Here is a 14,965-nt window from a genome sequence, read left to right on the forward strand (position 1 = left end):
AGGTTGGAAGAGACCTTTAAAATCATCAAGTCCAACCATTGACCCAGCACAACCACTGTAACCCCTAAACCACATCACCCAGTACCAGATCCTGATGCCTCTTAAACACCTCTGGGGAGGTGACTCCACCACATTCCTGAGCAACCTATTCCAATGCCTGACCACCTTAACAGTGAAGAAATTTTTTCTCACATGAACTTCCTATCTCATCTTTAGGCCATTTTCTCTTGTCCCTGCTGTAGGCAGAGCAGAAGAGACCAGGCCCCACTTCACTGTGCCCTCCCTTCAGGCAGCGGTACAGAGTGACGAGGTCCCCCTGGAGCCTCCCCTTCTCGAGTCTAAACAAACTCAGCTGCCTCCCCCATTCCTGTGAGACAAGTTTTCTAGACTTTCATGAGCCTTGCTGTCCTTCCCCAGCACCTCAGTGCCCTTTCTGGAGTGAGAGACCCAGAACTGAAGGCAGCACTTGAGGTGTGGCCTCCCCAGTGCCGAGTACAGGGGGATGATCACTGTTGCCAGTCCTGCTGGCCCCACTGTTCTTGATACTGGTCAAGATGCCCATGGCCCCCTTGGCCATCTGGAGCCACTGCTGGCTCATATTCATCTGGCTGTCACCCAGCACCCCAATCCTTCTCTGTGGAACAGCTCTCAGGCCACTCCTCCCCCAGCCTGTAGAGCTGCACGGAAAAGGGATGTTGCTATCAAAGAAATATGGATTCCAAGACACATTACAAGAGTATTTTTAGGAAATGCAACCGTAAGAAAGAAATGAGAGACTTTAGTAACAAGTGGAAAGAATCTGTAAGTGAAAGCAGCATAACTAGATGAAGTGAAATTTAACAAAAATTAACCCAATGTCAGAACCACATCAAGTAGAGACATGAAAGGGAAGGAGAGCAAGTCACAAAAAGACATCAAAAAGCAGAGGAGGTGGGAAGAACAGCATAATCTGAAATTCTCACTGTTCTTTACAGATTTATGAATGTTAAAGATCATACAGAAAAAGTTTCTTTTTTTTTCTTTAATGTGTGCCTTGTTTTTCTCAGTAACTCAATGCAACAGTAACTTATCAAAGTTTAGCTCTGCTTTTTAAGTTTGACTGAACTGTCTATTGATAATTGCCCATTTTTGACCTCCTCCAGATGTTCTTCTAAGATCGTCATGCAAGGGCAGGGTTTCCCCATTGAGGCTGGCTCATTGCTACTGCAGCTGACAGGACTCCTGGGCTTCCAAAATCCTTCGTAGTCCTTTGACATAACTCACAGTGAAGGAATTAAGTGGCATGCAAAATGTTATTAACAAATATAGAAGGTATGACTGAGTAGCTGTAATATTTGTGGTCATGCTGCATATGACAGAGACAATTCTCAGTCAAACCACTCATCACAAAAGCCTTACCTATTTGTGCCATCTTCCAATACGTTTGGGAAGCACTATTATATGGGGGATGGTGTGCCGACTTTTGACATATCACATAATTACATGCCTCCTTTTTCACTACTCCCTAAGCACCTCCTGTTGAACACCACCACAAGGTGCTTTAGTCCAGCCTGGTACAGCAGTTCCTATGTTTTCAATTCTAGCTATGGTCTTAACTTTGTTGACAACTTTAATACTTTGGTTATCATGAGTGTAAGGGGCTCTCTGGGTCTTTGAGTCAGTTCTCTGGATAAATCAGTATTCATGAGATTTGCATTTAGTGCTGAAGGGGTCAAGAATACATTATCTTCTACTCCCATACAGGAGATTATTCTCTCCAGAAAGTGAATTTAGATCTTAGTAAAAAATCAGCAAATCAAAAAAACAATAACACATGATAGGAAGAGAACAGGAAAAAAGAAATGCCACTAGTGCCTCAAATAACTATAGTGCAGAGATACAGTCAGACAAAAGTATCCCAGGATGACACTATAAAAATGACAAAATAAAACCACATTCCCCTAATCCCAGGCTTCAATTGTTGCTGTTCCTTCCCTCCTGACCTCCATTTTCTCAGTGCTTTCAAGCTGCCAGCCTTCACTAGCTTCACACAAACTTCTCAGGGAGCACAGGAAAGGCACAGTGACTAAATCTCTCTGCAGAGTCCAGTGCAGAGGTGGTCTGACTTGGAGAGATTCAACTGGCCTATCCGTATTCACGATTTTATATCTCAGTCCAAGGTCTGAGGTCATCAGCATCAACAGGCCAACATTTACAAATGGTGTTGAAATGCCTTTCTGTTAGCTTTAAGCTCGGATGTTGTGTGTGTCTGCAATCATCTCACTTCAGGATTGTTCTCTAAACACTGCTGAAGGTCAAATACATGACCAGGTAGGTCCAAAGCAAAACTGCAATGACTATCATTTATTATATACAAGACAGCAAAATGCTACTTCACTTCCAGTCTGTTCACGTGCTGTTACTTTAATATGAATGCACAAATAAACTGGACCAAGCCTGAGCTGTGCCAAGACAGCACGTCACTCAGCCCTTTACCCAAGACTTGCTCAGAGAGAAGCAGCTGCAGCTTGGCACATCTCTGCACTAATGTGCTCATTCAGCTCTTAGACTGGGCTTGTCTGTATTGGCAGTCATGTCCTGACTCACTCGAGCTGCACTCAATTCATGGAGATGCACATGGCTGCCTGCTCCCCCTCTGTCTGCACCAAACCCTACACAGCTCACATCCCCACTGTTATTTTTCCCATTCTGCAGTCACTCCCAGGAGGGAAGAAACGTGCAACAGCATTTGCAACAGCATTCAATCGTTTCTGCTCAGGTATCGGAGCATCCTGTACCTTTTGGACAATGAGATGTGGAAGTTTGGGGAGCTGTGGTGGGGGGAAACAAGAACAAGTCTCTGTCCTTCCTTTTACAGACCCTCCCTTGCCACCAGTGGCCAAGACAGGCCCATGATGAAGAGGCCAAACCCATTACAGAGTTGAGGCTGAAGCACAAGGAGATGATGATGGCACCCCTTTGCCCTCCTCCACCAGACCCAGGGGCAGAGATCTCCAGTCTGGCATGCTGCCATCCTCAAGGAGGTGCAGAGGGACCCTCCCTTCTGCAGCCTCACCACTGTTTCTCCTCCCAGCCACACCCAGGGGAGGAAGGCAGTCACTATCATCCTCTGCTGCTGGCTAAAGAGGGAGTCTTCCCTGTTTTCTACTATTTTTCCCAAGGACACCACAGACGGATTTATTTAAATGCTATTACAACATGATGCTGCCTTTATATCACATAACTAATAACTCCTCTTCCATGTGCTGCTTTAAGACCAATATAAGCGTACTCTTCATTTCAGTTTGTGATATTTCTTGCTGCTGTTAAATAGGGAATATTTTGATTGCATTTCTGATTCTTCCATTAGAAGCCTTTATATTCCATTACAAAGAGAGACTGAGATAGAAGATGAAACTGGTAAGGAGTTTTATCAAATAAGTCTCAGCCCTGCTGCTTGCCACAGCCTGAATAGAGGGTATGTTGTTTCCTCTTCTGGTTTGATTCCAGCTCTTCACAGTGACACAGAAAAATAACAAAAAAATTGATTTCTGCCTTTTTTTCCCTTTCTGTCCTTATTTATTACCTTTTTTTAAATGTTCAGTACAATCTCTCACCTTCCTGTATCTCTAAGTAATGCCCAAAGTGTTCTGTTCAGTCAAAATATTTTTCTCCCTCTTAGCTGATAGAGCATATCTTAGGCAAATTTGGAAGATATTTTAATCCAGAACAATTCTCAGACATGTGAAATTTTATCCTCATTGTAACAATGGCTGTGTTTTAAAAAATTGTAAAAATCAGAATAAAACTTCTCTTTCCAAGACTGAGATTTTATGATCACAGTCCATCCAGATCTCCCATCTCAGTCCATCTTCAGAAGATTCTGAAGAATCTTGAAGATTCTGAGGAACTTTTGAAGCAGGGGCATAAGCCCAACCTCTTTCATATGATACATCAAATATGACACTTTCACCTGGGCCCAAATTGGTTTAAGCCAGGGTGAACATGTTTGAGTCCTCCCTGTGCAAACCATGCTGTAATTGTAGTTTTGTGCTACAGTGATAGTATTAGATAGTATTTGATTATAAAAAAGAGTTAATAAAATCAGTTGAGTGGAGGCTGAGTACAGATGAAATTTGAATGTGAATAGTTGAAAAAGAACAACATGGAGACACTTTTAGAAAAGCTAATTTAAAATTATCAATATATTAAACAAGCAAGTGCAGAAATACCTCTTCCTTCCCCATACCCTGATAACTAGATAAAATAACTCTGAACTCTAGGTGTAACTGAGCTGCAGAACAGTAAAATACACTTTGTTTAAAAAACCCTTAAGTCACATAATCGTGAATACATCTCCACTGACTTCAGTCAATTAACTGAATGCACAAGACCCTTTAAGTCAAAGAAAATCAGATAAATAATTCTGCTAGCCAGCTGCTATGAAACAAGGATCTTACACATTGAAAGGTCATACATTTAGTTGTAAGAGAATATTAGACTGCCAGCTCTCTATCTTATGGCAAATATTGAAGCATCTGCAAAATTCAAGTAGGAGAGCAATTCTCAGTGTATGCACAGCATATAAATTTGAAGTCCTTTCACACAAAAAGTCAAAACAAGCTTTTAAAGTTTTAGAGTCAACATTTCAAGTTATTTAGGACTACCAAAAGCATACACGTGTCCCCCTACCAAAGCCACAGACTGATAATGTGTGGGACAAAATCCTGTAACTCCCAACTGTTAAAAGGCACAAAAGAAATGTCACTAAATGACATATTCTTGTGTACATGCAAATTTTATTTAGGTGATCAAGTCATCTTGGAAGACAACGTACTGGCAGGCAGCATACATTTAAGCTCCACCAAAAACATGTGATCATTAATCTCCTGGAGGATTTCACATAAAGCTGACAATTTTTGCTTCCACCAGCAATGCTTATTTACTAAATCCTGGGCTGGACTTCAAGCTATCATTTTGAAAAGAAAACAACTAATCTGCACAGCAAAGCACCATTTTGTCCTGGTGTTTAGCACTGACTCTTGATCTTTGCACTGTCAAGTTTATCAGCCCACAAAAATAAATAAATAAACAAACAAATAGATGGATAAATGCCAATCTCCCCAAAGTTCAAGCAGATCCCCAAGAGGCAGGACACAAACCTGTGCAGTGCAGCTCGCAGCCAGAGGCAGCACACACACACACGCACAAATGCACACTTCAGACAAACAAAGCACATAACATTTGAACATTCTTGCCAAATGAGATTATGTGTTTGTGTACCTCCCTCTCACACACATGCACAAACCCACACATTACACAGCAAATAATGCTCACAGAACAGAACAAAGACCCTTTGTTATTGTTCCATAAGGTTTTGCCAAATCCCCTTCTTTGTCTAAAACTGAATTAACAGTATGGCTAGAGCCTTAATAATTTAAACATACAAAGCTTGCAAAGACAGACTATGGATTTCTTTTAGAGCAACTGGTAACATTAGAAAATGCAGATATGCTTTGAGAACAGAAGCTCCTATTTACAAGCATCTTTATTCAGCAAATTAAAAGTAGCAGATATTGCAGCCATTCAAACACAGACCCTCTGAAAAGACATAGTGGAGCTGAAGGCTTATCACACCCAGTTGTGTTTTAACACAATTTCTTAAGGCTACCTTCCCCCCAAACTGAAGTGCTAAATAACCAATAAAATTAAAAAGCTACCTTAAAGAAAAACAACTCAAAAATTTCCAAAAATCAGCAAGTTGACTCCCTACTTTTAAACCCCAGCACCTTTAGAAGAATGTTAGTGTGAATGAAGGAAACATGTTAAAAGAAAATAATGCATCTTTATAACTAGAACTGAACAAAGTATGACACTAAAAAGGACCATTCAGGCAGCACTCTAAGGAGGAACCTCTCCAGCAGCCTCCCTTGACAGAGGCTGCCCTGACACACAATTGTCTTGCAGGGCTCAACAGCATCCCTCTGCTGACAAGACATTCTCCTACCTGAAGCTTCATTTTCCAGCATGAATGCACGTGTGTATCCTCAGTGCAGCTTTTCCTGGTTGCATGACTCCTGTTCTTCAGACTAAAGAGACAGAGGGGCCTAAGCAGAGCTGCAGTGTGCCCTACATTTGGCTGCAGACGAATAGAAAGAGTTGGTGCAGTACATGCCTGGGCTTGTTTAAGTCGCCTAAATATAAATACTAGTGTAGCTTAAACTAGACTAACTACTTCCTCCAGCTGATTACAGTGAAAAGTGCTTGTGATTAATAATGCATGAGAGCTCCTATGTACATGCTCCATTCCTTGCAGCAGCTGATGTCCACCTCTCCCCAATTCCCCACAGCACTCCTTAGCAATTTTTGTGCTATGAAGCATAACAATTCTCCAAATGTCCAAAGGGCAAGGAGGATGACCCTTCCAGATCCATTTTCCTTCCTCATTAGTCAAATAGAGCTGGTGACTTTCTTTTTTCTTTAATAAAAGTGTACACAGCTACAAGTCAAAGAAGGCATGATAAGCAAAGAATCATGTCTCTGGGACAACACAGCACTTGTAAATTCAGCTGCTTAATAATTAGTTTTTCTTTAGGGTTGTGATGCAAGAGAAGCTGTGTAAAGATGAAGACTGAAAACAGCAAAAGAATGTGACAGACCAGAAAATAATACTGTACAAGAAGGTGGAAAAAATGCTTACTGCAGCTGGCAAGTTCAGTTGCCTGTTTACAGAAAAAAAAATTGTTCAGGAGAACTTAGGGGGTGGATTAATATAGTGGATAAGTTCACGTGCTTATGTCTCTTAAGCAAAAAATTTTGCTGTGTCAGTAAAATTTTTCAAGCAAACTAAAAAATAATTTTCAGGTATTCCAAAGTGAAAAAAGAGAAGAGTAATTTGCAGGTAATTTATTTGCAAACACAGTTACTGCAATAGCCAAATGTTACTTGTAGATTCAGGTCTACTTCTCAGAATTATTTTGTTTCAATTTCGTTGTTAGATACACATCAAGTTATTTGGCATTCCTGTATCAGTTACCCACTGCAATCCAAGTGACACTGCTGTTCAAACACAACTGACAAGGCTCTCAAAAGCCATTAGTTTCCTGTAAAGGAAACGTGGCTTGTCAGTCTCCCAAGCAACCAGAGTTAGGATCAGAGGAAATGGCCTCAAATTGCACCAGAGGAGGTTTAGATTGGCTATTTGGAAAAATTTCTTCACCTAAAGGGTTGCTAACTGTTGGAACAGGCTGCCCAGGGAAGTGATTGAGTCACCATTCCTGGAGGTATTTAAAAGATGTAGTGCTTAGGGCTGTGTTTTAGAGGTAGACTTGGAAGTGTTAATCACTAGACACAAGATACTGAGATCTTTTCCAGCCTAAATGATTCTATGATTTACAGTGAGAGAGTTCATGCAGCTTCCTAAATTGCGAACCATGGCTCTTCAGTTTGGGCATAACTTAATTCTCTAGACAGCTCTGAAATCACATGTCTCAGGTCACATCAGAACTGAAGAGCCAGTTCCTGCTTTCTACCTCCAATTCACACAAAAGATGAGAGAGGAAAGATGAAAATAACAGACTAGAAACAGAAAGGGATATTCAAAATATTAGCATCATCTGCAGCTCAGTTATGACTGCTTGTTACTTTGGAAGGACTCCTCTTTCACCTCTGCTAAAGGTGATCCTCCTGCATGGACCAAAGCTCATAAACTTATCAAACTTATGTCTCTCTAGATGACATTATCCACACAATTACATTTATTGTTGTACTTTTGCTGTGATACCCTGTGATCTCAGGAATGTGATATACACACCACAAGGTACAGAAGAGGATTTACCTTTCCATCAACTGCAATTTTTTTTTTTTACAGACCAACTCCATCTTTTTATCCTCATCAGTTCTTGCCACATTAACTTCTAAACTTTTAGAAGTTTACAGAGGACTGCACCCCATTCAAAATGAAGTTTTACCACAAAATTACATGGTACAAACCTGGTGGCAAAGATCACTGTAGAAATACTTAATTTCTTATGTTCTCCCTCTTACTCAAGGTCAAGGACAACACCCTGAACTAGACAGACCTTTTGTCTCATCCAACACAGCTGGTCCCATATCCTGTGCACTCAGTAACACAGACTACTCCTTTTAAAAAGGAAAAACTCCAATGCTAAATCATATCCACACAAGCATTATCAGCTCTTGGCTGATATAATAAAGGCTATGGGACACTTCACTTACCAATATCTACCGATAAACGAACCTCAAGGAGGCAAAGTATCTTAACATATAAAAACTGAGGCCTTAATGTCTTCCTTCAGGCTCCTCCATTTTGCTTTAAAACGTGGAAACCAAGAAGCTTCCAGAGAATTAGCAGGGCTTCCTACGGTGAGAAAGCAGGGACTCTGCACAAATCCAGCCCTGTACACCAGGTAAGCAATCAGGCTGCACACGACAGATGCAGAAGTACTTTATGGAGAGAGCCTCTGTCCCCGCAAAGGAAGCCAAAAGGGCTACATCTTGTTAGCACTCAAACTTCTGCCTCAGCTGAACTTGGGCTGCTGTGGATTCACTACCCAGATGTTTTCTTTCATATCTGGAAGATAGTGTTGAATTCAGAGAATTTTATTTTCAAAGACTCCAACTCTGAGGCTAATGGACATGATTTGCTGGAGGGGAGGGGGAAAATGATGCCATAAATACACATTTCTAAGGCTTCTATAAAGGGAAGCATATTATCTAAGCTCAGTTAAAAATTTCACATAGCCCTTTGGATATCTACCCTTTTCCTCTTTGTACTTCAGGAGGCTGGGTGAAAGGTTATGAAGGCTGGTTTCTAAATTCAATAGGTGTATTACTACCATTACAAAGAATTATGCAAACACAACAAGCTGGAAGAGAAATACAGTGTAATTACATTCTGCACCAGCATTACACCAGGGAACTCAGCAGAGCTATGTGTGCACGTGGCCCACAGTACTGCCCCCATGACACCAGGTGTTATGTGTAACTTTCTGGGAGAAGCAAACCAGAACATAAACAGATGAGTGTGACAGTAATTAAACACATTTTATTACTGCATACCATTTCTTAGACCATTCTCTCCACTGCATATTCAACTGAAAACGTAATAAGAGAATTAAAGCCTATCTGCCTTCTAAAGAGGGTGCTTCACAGAGATTTACCTAAAAAAAAAAGAAAAGTGTTTTCCTAAGTTTTTAAAGAATAATGAGCTCAGACAGTTTTTCAATTCATCCATTCATTTGACATCATGGGGTTTGCACTAAAAAACTGCTTGTCCATTTATAGACACCCACTCCCATACAAAACCTCCGGTTTCTAGGTATCAGAGCTTCTGGGGAAAAAAACCACATTGGAAACAAGAATCCTGAAAGTCTAAAGCCATGTGACAAACAACTCTGAAGTGACTTGAGTTCACGGATTTTTTAAATGGACGTGCAACATTTGACTACTTAGAGTTAACATACTCTTGAGTCTTGCGTCCCGAAATAAAGCAAGCTACTGCTTGCTTGGGTTTTTTTCCAAAATACTGCAATCTCACCAATGTGTTAAGTCTTATGTTTGTGAAGCTAAAAAGAGCAGCTTAAAAATTAAAGGCATTCAGCTGAACAGCTTTATATTCCATTTAATATGAGCAACATTTTGTAGCATTCTCCTGCATGCCTGAATAATCATGTTGCCAGTGTGAAAGGAAGAGATGCAGGAAAGGCCTCCCCACAGAACAGTGCTTAGGAAAATCATCTTTCATTCATGTGCACTTAATAGGTGAAACTTGGAATAATGTGTGTAGAGTAAACTCACAGACATACCACTTCATTACATGCTTATGCTAGGGGCCAAGCCGAATAATTTTGGTTAAGTATTTAGCTACTGGCTGGCCAGTTAATTTTACAGTCAAATTTGGTACAGTCTATTTAGTTTCTCCCGTTTTTAAATAACTGCAGCCTCCTGGGGAAATTCTCTACTAGACCATCTGCTCATTTCCTATAAATCCTCCTTTCAGGCCTTACACAAATTTCTGAGCTGCCAATCAGAACTTCTTTGATGTCTGACTGAACAAAACCCCAACTATTCTGAATTAAAACCTGCAGTACAAAGAGATTAGTTATCCCTGATCAGTAAAATAAGAGCAGCGAGCGGGTCAGCTCTCTGCAGCACACCTCAAGCAGCAGATACACTCTCAGTGGATGAGCACTTATGGTCCTTCCCTGGCCACAGGACAGTCACGAGCCAGGGGCAATTCACCTCACATTTTCAGCCTGTTAATCTCTCTGGAGTGTTTGTGTGTCCAAGCACCTTGTTTGCTAACATCTCAGTTGGTACTGCCCAGGAACAGCTGATGGATGTTTCCCAGGCCTAAGCTCAAAGGAGGGTTGAGGGAAGGGAGAACCAGCTTGAATGGCATAAAGTGTAATGGGAAAAGATAGCTTAAGGAGATGTTAAATACCAGGCAGTGTTTCCTGCCTGTGCATTCCCATAATCATGCTTGTGCAAGCACTGCTCTGCTCTTCTCTGGCTTGTGAAACACTGCAGGCTGTGCAGATCCAATGGTACACCAGACATCTTCCAAACAAACAAGGCTGAAGGGAGTTCCAGCAATCAGGAACACTCTGAACAAGCTAATGAACTTTGATCCTGCAGGTGCTTGTGCATGTGAATTTCACAGTAGAAAAAAGTAGTGAAGATTTTATAGCAGTTTTTAATTAAATTAGAACCAGTCTCCAAACTGTACCAAGTGTTAACAAATTCCACATAAGCCACTCTTGCAACCCATGCTTCTATGGAAAAGGCAGAAAGACAGCAGTACCTGTTGGAAGGAGCTGACTTTTGTTGATGCCTGTGTCTAACTCAAATACTGCAACAGGAAATTCACAATGCTGCAAAGCAATCAAGAGCTGCTTACCCAAGTACTGTGGGTGTTAACAAAGCAACTATAAAACAAGAGTGGGCTATAACAGTAGGATCTGAAGAATTTTTCAAAAAAGAGTTAAAAGACTGACTACAGAAAAAAACAAAACAAAACCCACCAAAAATCCAAACCCACAAAAAACAATTCAGACTATTAAAAACCGGATGGTTGAACATGAAATGAAATGGCCAAGCAAGTAAGGGGCATATGGGGCTTGGCAAGGCTTTTATTTCCCATCACATCTACATTTTTGACTCTGTTTTGCTTTTTGGCCTCATAAAATAGAACTGAGTTCAGACCTGAACTGCACACAAGTTCTCCCCAACAAAAACTGCACAGACAGGAACTAGTTAAGTCACTTTCATGAACATTTGAGAAATCTAGGAGAATAAATGAAAACCAGAACTTTGCTATGAAGAGGAACTGTATGGGCTTCCTCAAAAGTGTCTCAAAAAAATCCCCCAAACAACAAAACCAAAAACCACCCCAAAAAAACTCACCCCAAGAAACAACCCATCAGATTAAAAAAATCACAACAGCCAAAACCTACCCAAATATGCAAGAAGAATTCACCAGAGGGAAGACAACAGGCCAAGGGGTTCAAGGTTCTGCATTAAACTCCCAAAAATTCTGATTATAAACCAGAACATCAGATTTAGTTATTTCTGTCCTAATGACTCCACTGAAAACCAGAAAGGCTATAAAAATGGGTTGATCTCATCTGCCTGCCTTCCCTCTGCAATCCAGAGACTTGGGTGTGCCTCAGGTTTACTACAGGTAGGCAGAGAGAAGTCAGCGTTAAAAGAAGGGCTTTAACAATGTACTTCTTGTGTTCCAGTGGGGTACCCCTCCATCATTCTTGGGACAGAGGGAGCACCTGAGCCTGCCACCGAGTTCCTGGTGGGATACGTGTGAGCATTGAGACCACAGGGAACATCTTCTTGAAGAGGACAGACCATGCGAGTGCATTTCAAAGGGGGTGAGAGGAAAGATACCTGGGTTTTACTGGATGAGGTGCTGCGGGCTGGGACTTCTAAAGCAGTTCCTTTAAATGAGCAGCTGTAGCACCAGAGGTAGAGAGAGGTCAGAGAGAAGCTTTTAAGGAACTGCTGGGCTATAGTATTTATTATTTATTTTCTAGTTGTTTACAGGTGGGCTTGTGTTTCTGACTGAAACTAACCAAGCTGCTAAAATATTTAGACCTAGATATCAGAACTCTTGAAAGCAAATCTTTGAATCTGGAGATCTGGCACAATCAATAGAAATTTCTGATCACTCCTGGGGGCAGCATGAGGATTCCTGGCAGTTTGGAAGCAGAGCAGCAGGGCTGGACAGAGGCTGAAACTGGGAATGCTTTCAGGAGATAAGCACTGCCACCAGTCATGCTCAGTATGGGACTGGCTGGACTGGGGGCAGTTCAAAATGCTCATACATCTAGGAACAGCAGCAGAGCTCTTTGCTGCATCTACATTCAAGAAGAAGTAGAGGTTTATAGATGATAAGGGGAAAAACCCCAGGATTAAACAATCTGGTGTGAACATGATCCAGCTGGAACTGAAGCTGTGAGGGGACAACACAGCCCAGACATCCAGGATGTCTCTCTTCCTCCCCAACTGAATTCATGGGAAAGAACCAGCTTCCCATGGAAACTGCAAGGTCCTATACACTTCAGTCAGTTCATTCCTGTAACCATTAAAATGCATCTTTCAGAATGGCATTAGTTATTCAGGCTCCAAAACACACAGAACAAACACTGTAAATGAAACTCTCATACCTGGGCACATTACCCACTCTTGAAATTCTCCCCACTAACTCTTGCAGAATGAATATCCCTTGCAGCAGCTCTGCTCAGGATGTGACTGGGAGGAAGTGCTGCCTTATTGCAATCAGGCTCACCCCATCTGCTGGGTGGGGCTTTTCAGCCAGTCTGTTGTTTCCTATTAACATTTTTCTAAAAGTCTGTTTTAGCTCAGCAGAACTCCCACCTTTACTATGTCTGATATAGAGAACTGTTTCCTTCTATTTCTCTTCTCAAATGTTTCCATCTAAAAATTGAACAAATGATACTGATATAAAACATGCTCCATTGGTGAAGATCTGACTGATGACAGATTTGATGTTGGCCTTCTCAAATTAAGACATCTCTGCTGTTTTCACAAGACTGGCACTAAGCCAGGCATCAGTCAATATTTTCAATAATAATATGGAAATTAATTTTTAAAAAAACAGCATAGGAAATGCTCTGCCAGTTATATATACAGGTGACACAAAGCTTAACAGGCTGATGAAGCTTACAGACACTTCACAGATACAGAGCATATGAAACTGATTTGGGGAAAATAACCCACAGTACTAAAACTGCCTTTTATTTTCACTGAAGTCACACAGGCTGTGATTGCAAATTATATGGGTTTCAGCTTACAAAGCAGAAGTACAGGAGAGGATTAGCTGTAGAAAGCTATAGAGAAGTGACAAGTGGAAGTGAGAACCTGAATGGGGTTTGAGGACAGGATCAATGCCATTCACCCTTGCATTAGAGCAAGCAGAGTTTTCAGTTTTCCCTCTGAACTGCCAAGGTAGCATTGGAAAACTGAGAGGACAAAAACTGTAAAGCCACTGAAATGCTAGCAGCAAGAGCAGCACAGAATGCCTTCTAATTAAGACATTTGGTTTTCCAGTGTCCCAACCTTTATTTTCAAACAGGACAAGAGAGGCCCCAAGAGGATACCTTTCCATCCCTCAATCCCCCTGCCCCATTTACAATGCTGAAGGAAACACCCTATTGGGTAAGACTCCAGAATTTTATCTGTAAGTTTTTAGATAAAGTGAATGACCCCACTTGTTTTCAATACACAGGTCCAAAAGCAGAATTTAAAAGATGTTTCAATTACTCAAGAAAGAGTTGCTAGCAACTAGCAGGCAAAGCACTTCTGTGCACTGTGATGGTGGCTGGCATGGAAACAAACTATAAACTAAGAAGCTTTACCCTGCATCTTCAAATCAAGGCTGAAAGCTAGTGTCACTTCCAAATACCATGAGTTACAGATTCAATGTACAGGGGTAGCTACATGCAACATAACACAGGTAATTCCAAGTCAAATGTGGCTAACCCTGCTGGCCTTCAGTGTTACAAACTTCAAAGGAATCATTAAAATAAAACAAGCCATTTTCAGTGAAACAGTTTTGGGGGGTGGGAGGTGCTACTTCTATGCTGACTCTAGCTAGGAATTAGGACAACTAACCCTTTATCACCAGTGTCTAAAAATGACATATATATCTATATATAGATTTATCTATAACACAGACACAGAATCACACAATCACTAGGTTGGAAGAGACCTTCAAGATCATTGAGTCCAAGCCGTGCCCTAACACCTCAACTAAACCATGGCACCCAGTGCCACATCCAGTCTTTTTTTAAACACATCCAGGGATGGTGACTCCATCACCTCCCTGGGCAGACCATTCCAGTGCTTTATCACTCTTTCTGTAAAAAACCTTTTCCTAATATCCAACCTATATTTCCCTTGGCACAGCTTGAGACTGTGTCCTCTGGTTCTGTCAGTTGCTGCCTGGAGGAAGAGACCAAGCCCACCTAATTACAACCACCTTTCAGAGAGTTCTAGAGAACATTAAGGTCACCCCCGAGTCTCCTTTTCTCCAGGCTGAACACCCCCAGCTCCCTCAGTGGTTCCTCTCAGGGTTTGTGTTCCCAGCCCCTCTCCAGCCTCGTTCCCTCCTCTGGATGCGCTCCAGCGTCTCAATGTCCTTCCCAGCCTGAGGGGACAGAGCTGGACACAGCACTCAGGGTGTGGCCTCAGCAGTGCCAAGCACAGGGGGAGAAGGTATACACAGACATGCAGGTGTGTATATTCTGATTTGCATACTAAAACATACAAAAATAGGTGTTTTGTTTAAAACTTTAACCTGTACTCCAACATGTCTGTCCCCCTTCTGCATGATACAGATATATAGTGATACAGATTTTTTTGCTTGCTGATTAGGAGTAATTACAAGACAAATAGTCAAGTTTTTTGTATTAATCACAGAAGAGAACCA

General features: G+C 41.4%; 1 protein-coding gene across 4 annotated transcripts in view; it reads right to left on the reverse strand.

The window, feature by feature from the left end:
• MARCHF8 (membrane associated ring-CH-type finger 8) overlaps window positions 1-14,965 on the reverse strand; it is an 88,694-nt gene that overhangs the window by 42,235 nt on the left and 31,494 nt on the right. Inside the window, exon 1 of one of the 4 annotated variants that reach the window (XM_074544903.1) lies at window positions 5,987-6,467. The exons of the other annotated variants lie outside the window; for them this stretch is intronic. Coding sequence (XP_074401004.1) covers window positions 5,987-5,998 — 12 coding nt within the window. The 5' untranslated portion in view covers window positions 5,999-6,467. Of the gene's footprint in view, window positions 1-5,986; window positions 6,468-14,965 lie in introns of those variants that run through there. 4 annotated transcript variants of the gene reach the window in all.

Source organism: Zonotrichia albicollis, chromosome 7, assembly GCF_047830755.1.
Source record: "Zonotrichia albicollis isolate bZonAlb1 chromosome 7, bZonAlb1.hap1, whole genome shotgun sequence".
Lineage (NCBI taxonomy): Eukaryota > Metazoa > Chordata > Aves > Passeriformes > Passerellidae > Zonotrichia > Zonotrichia albicollis.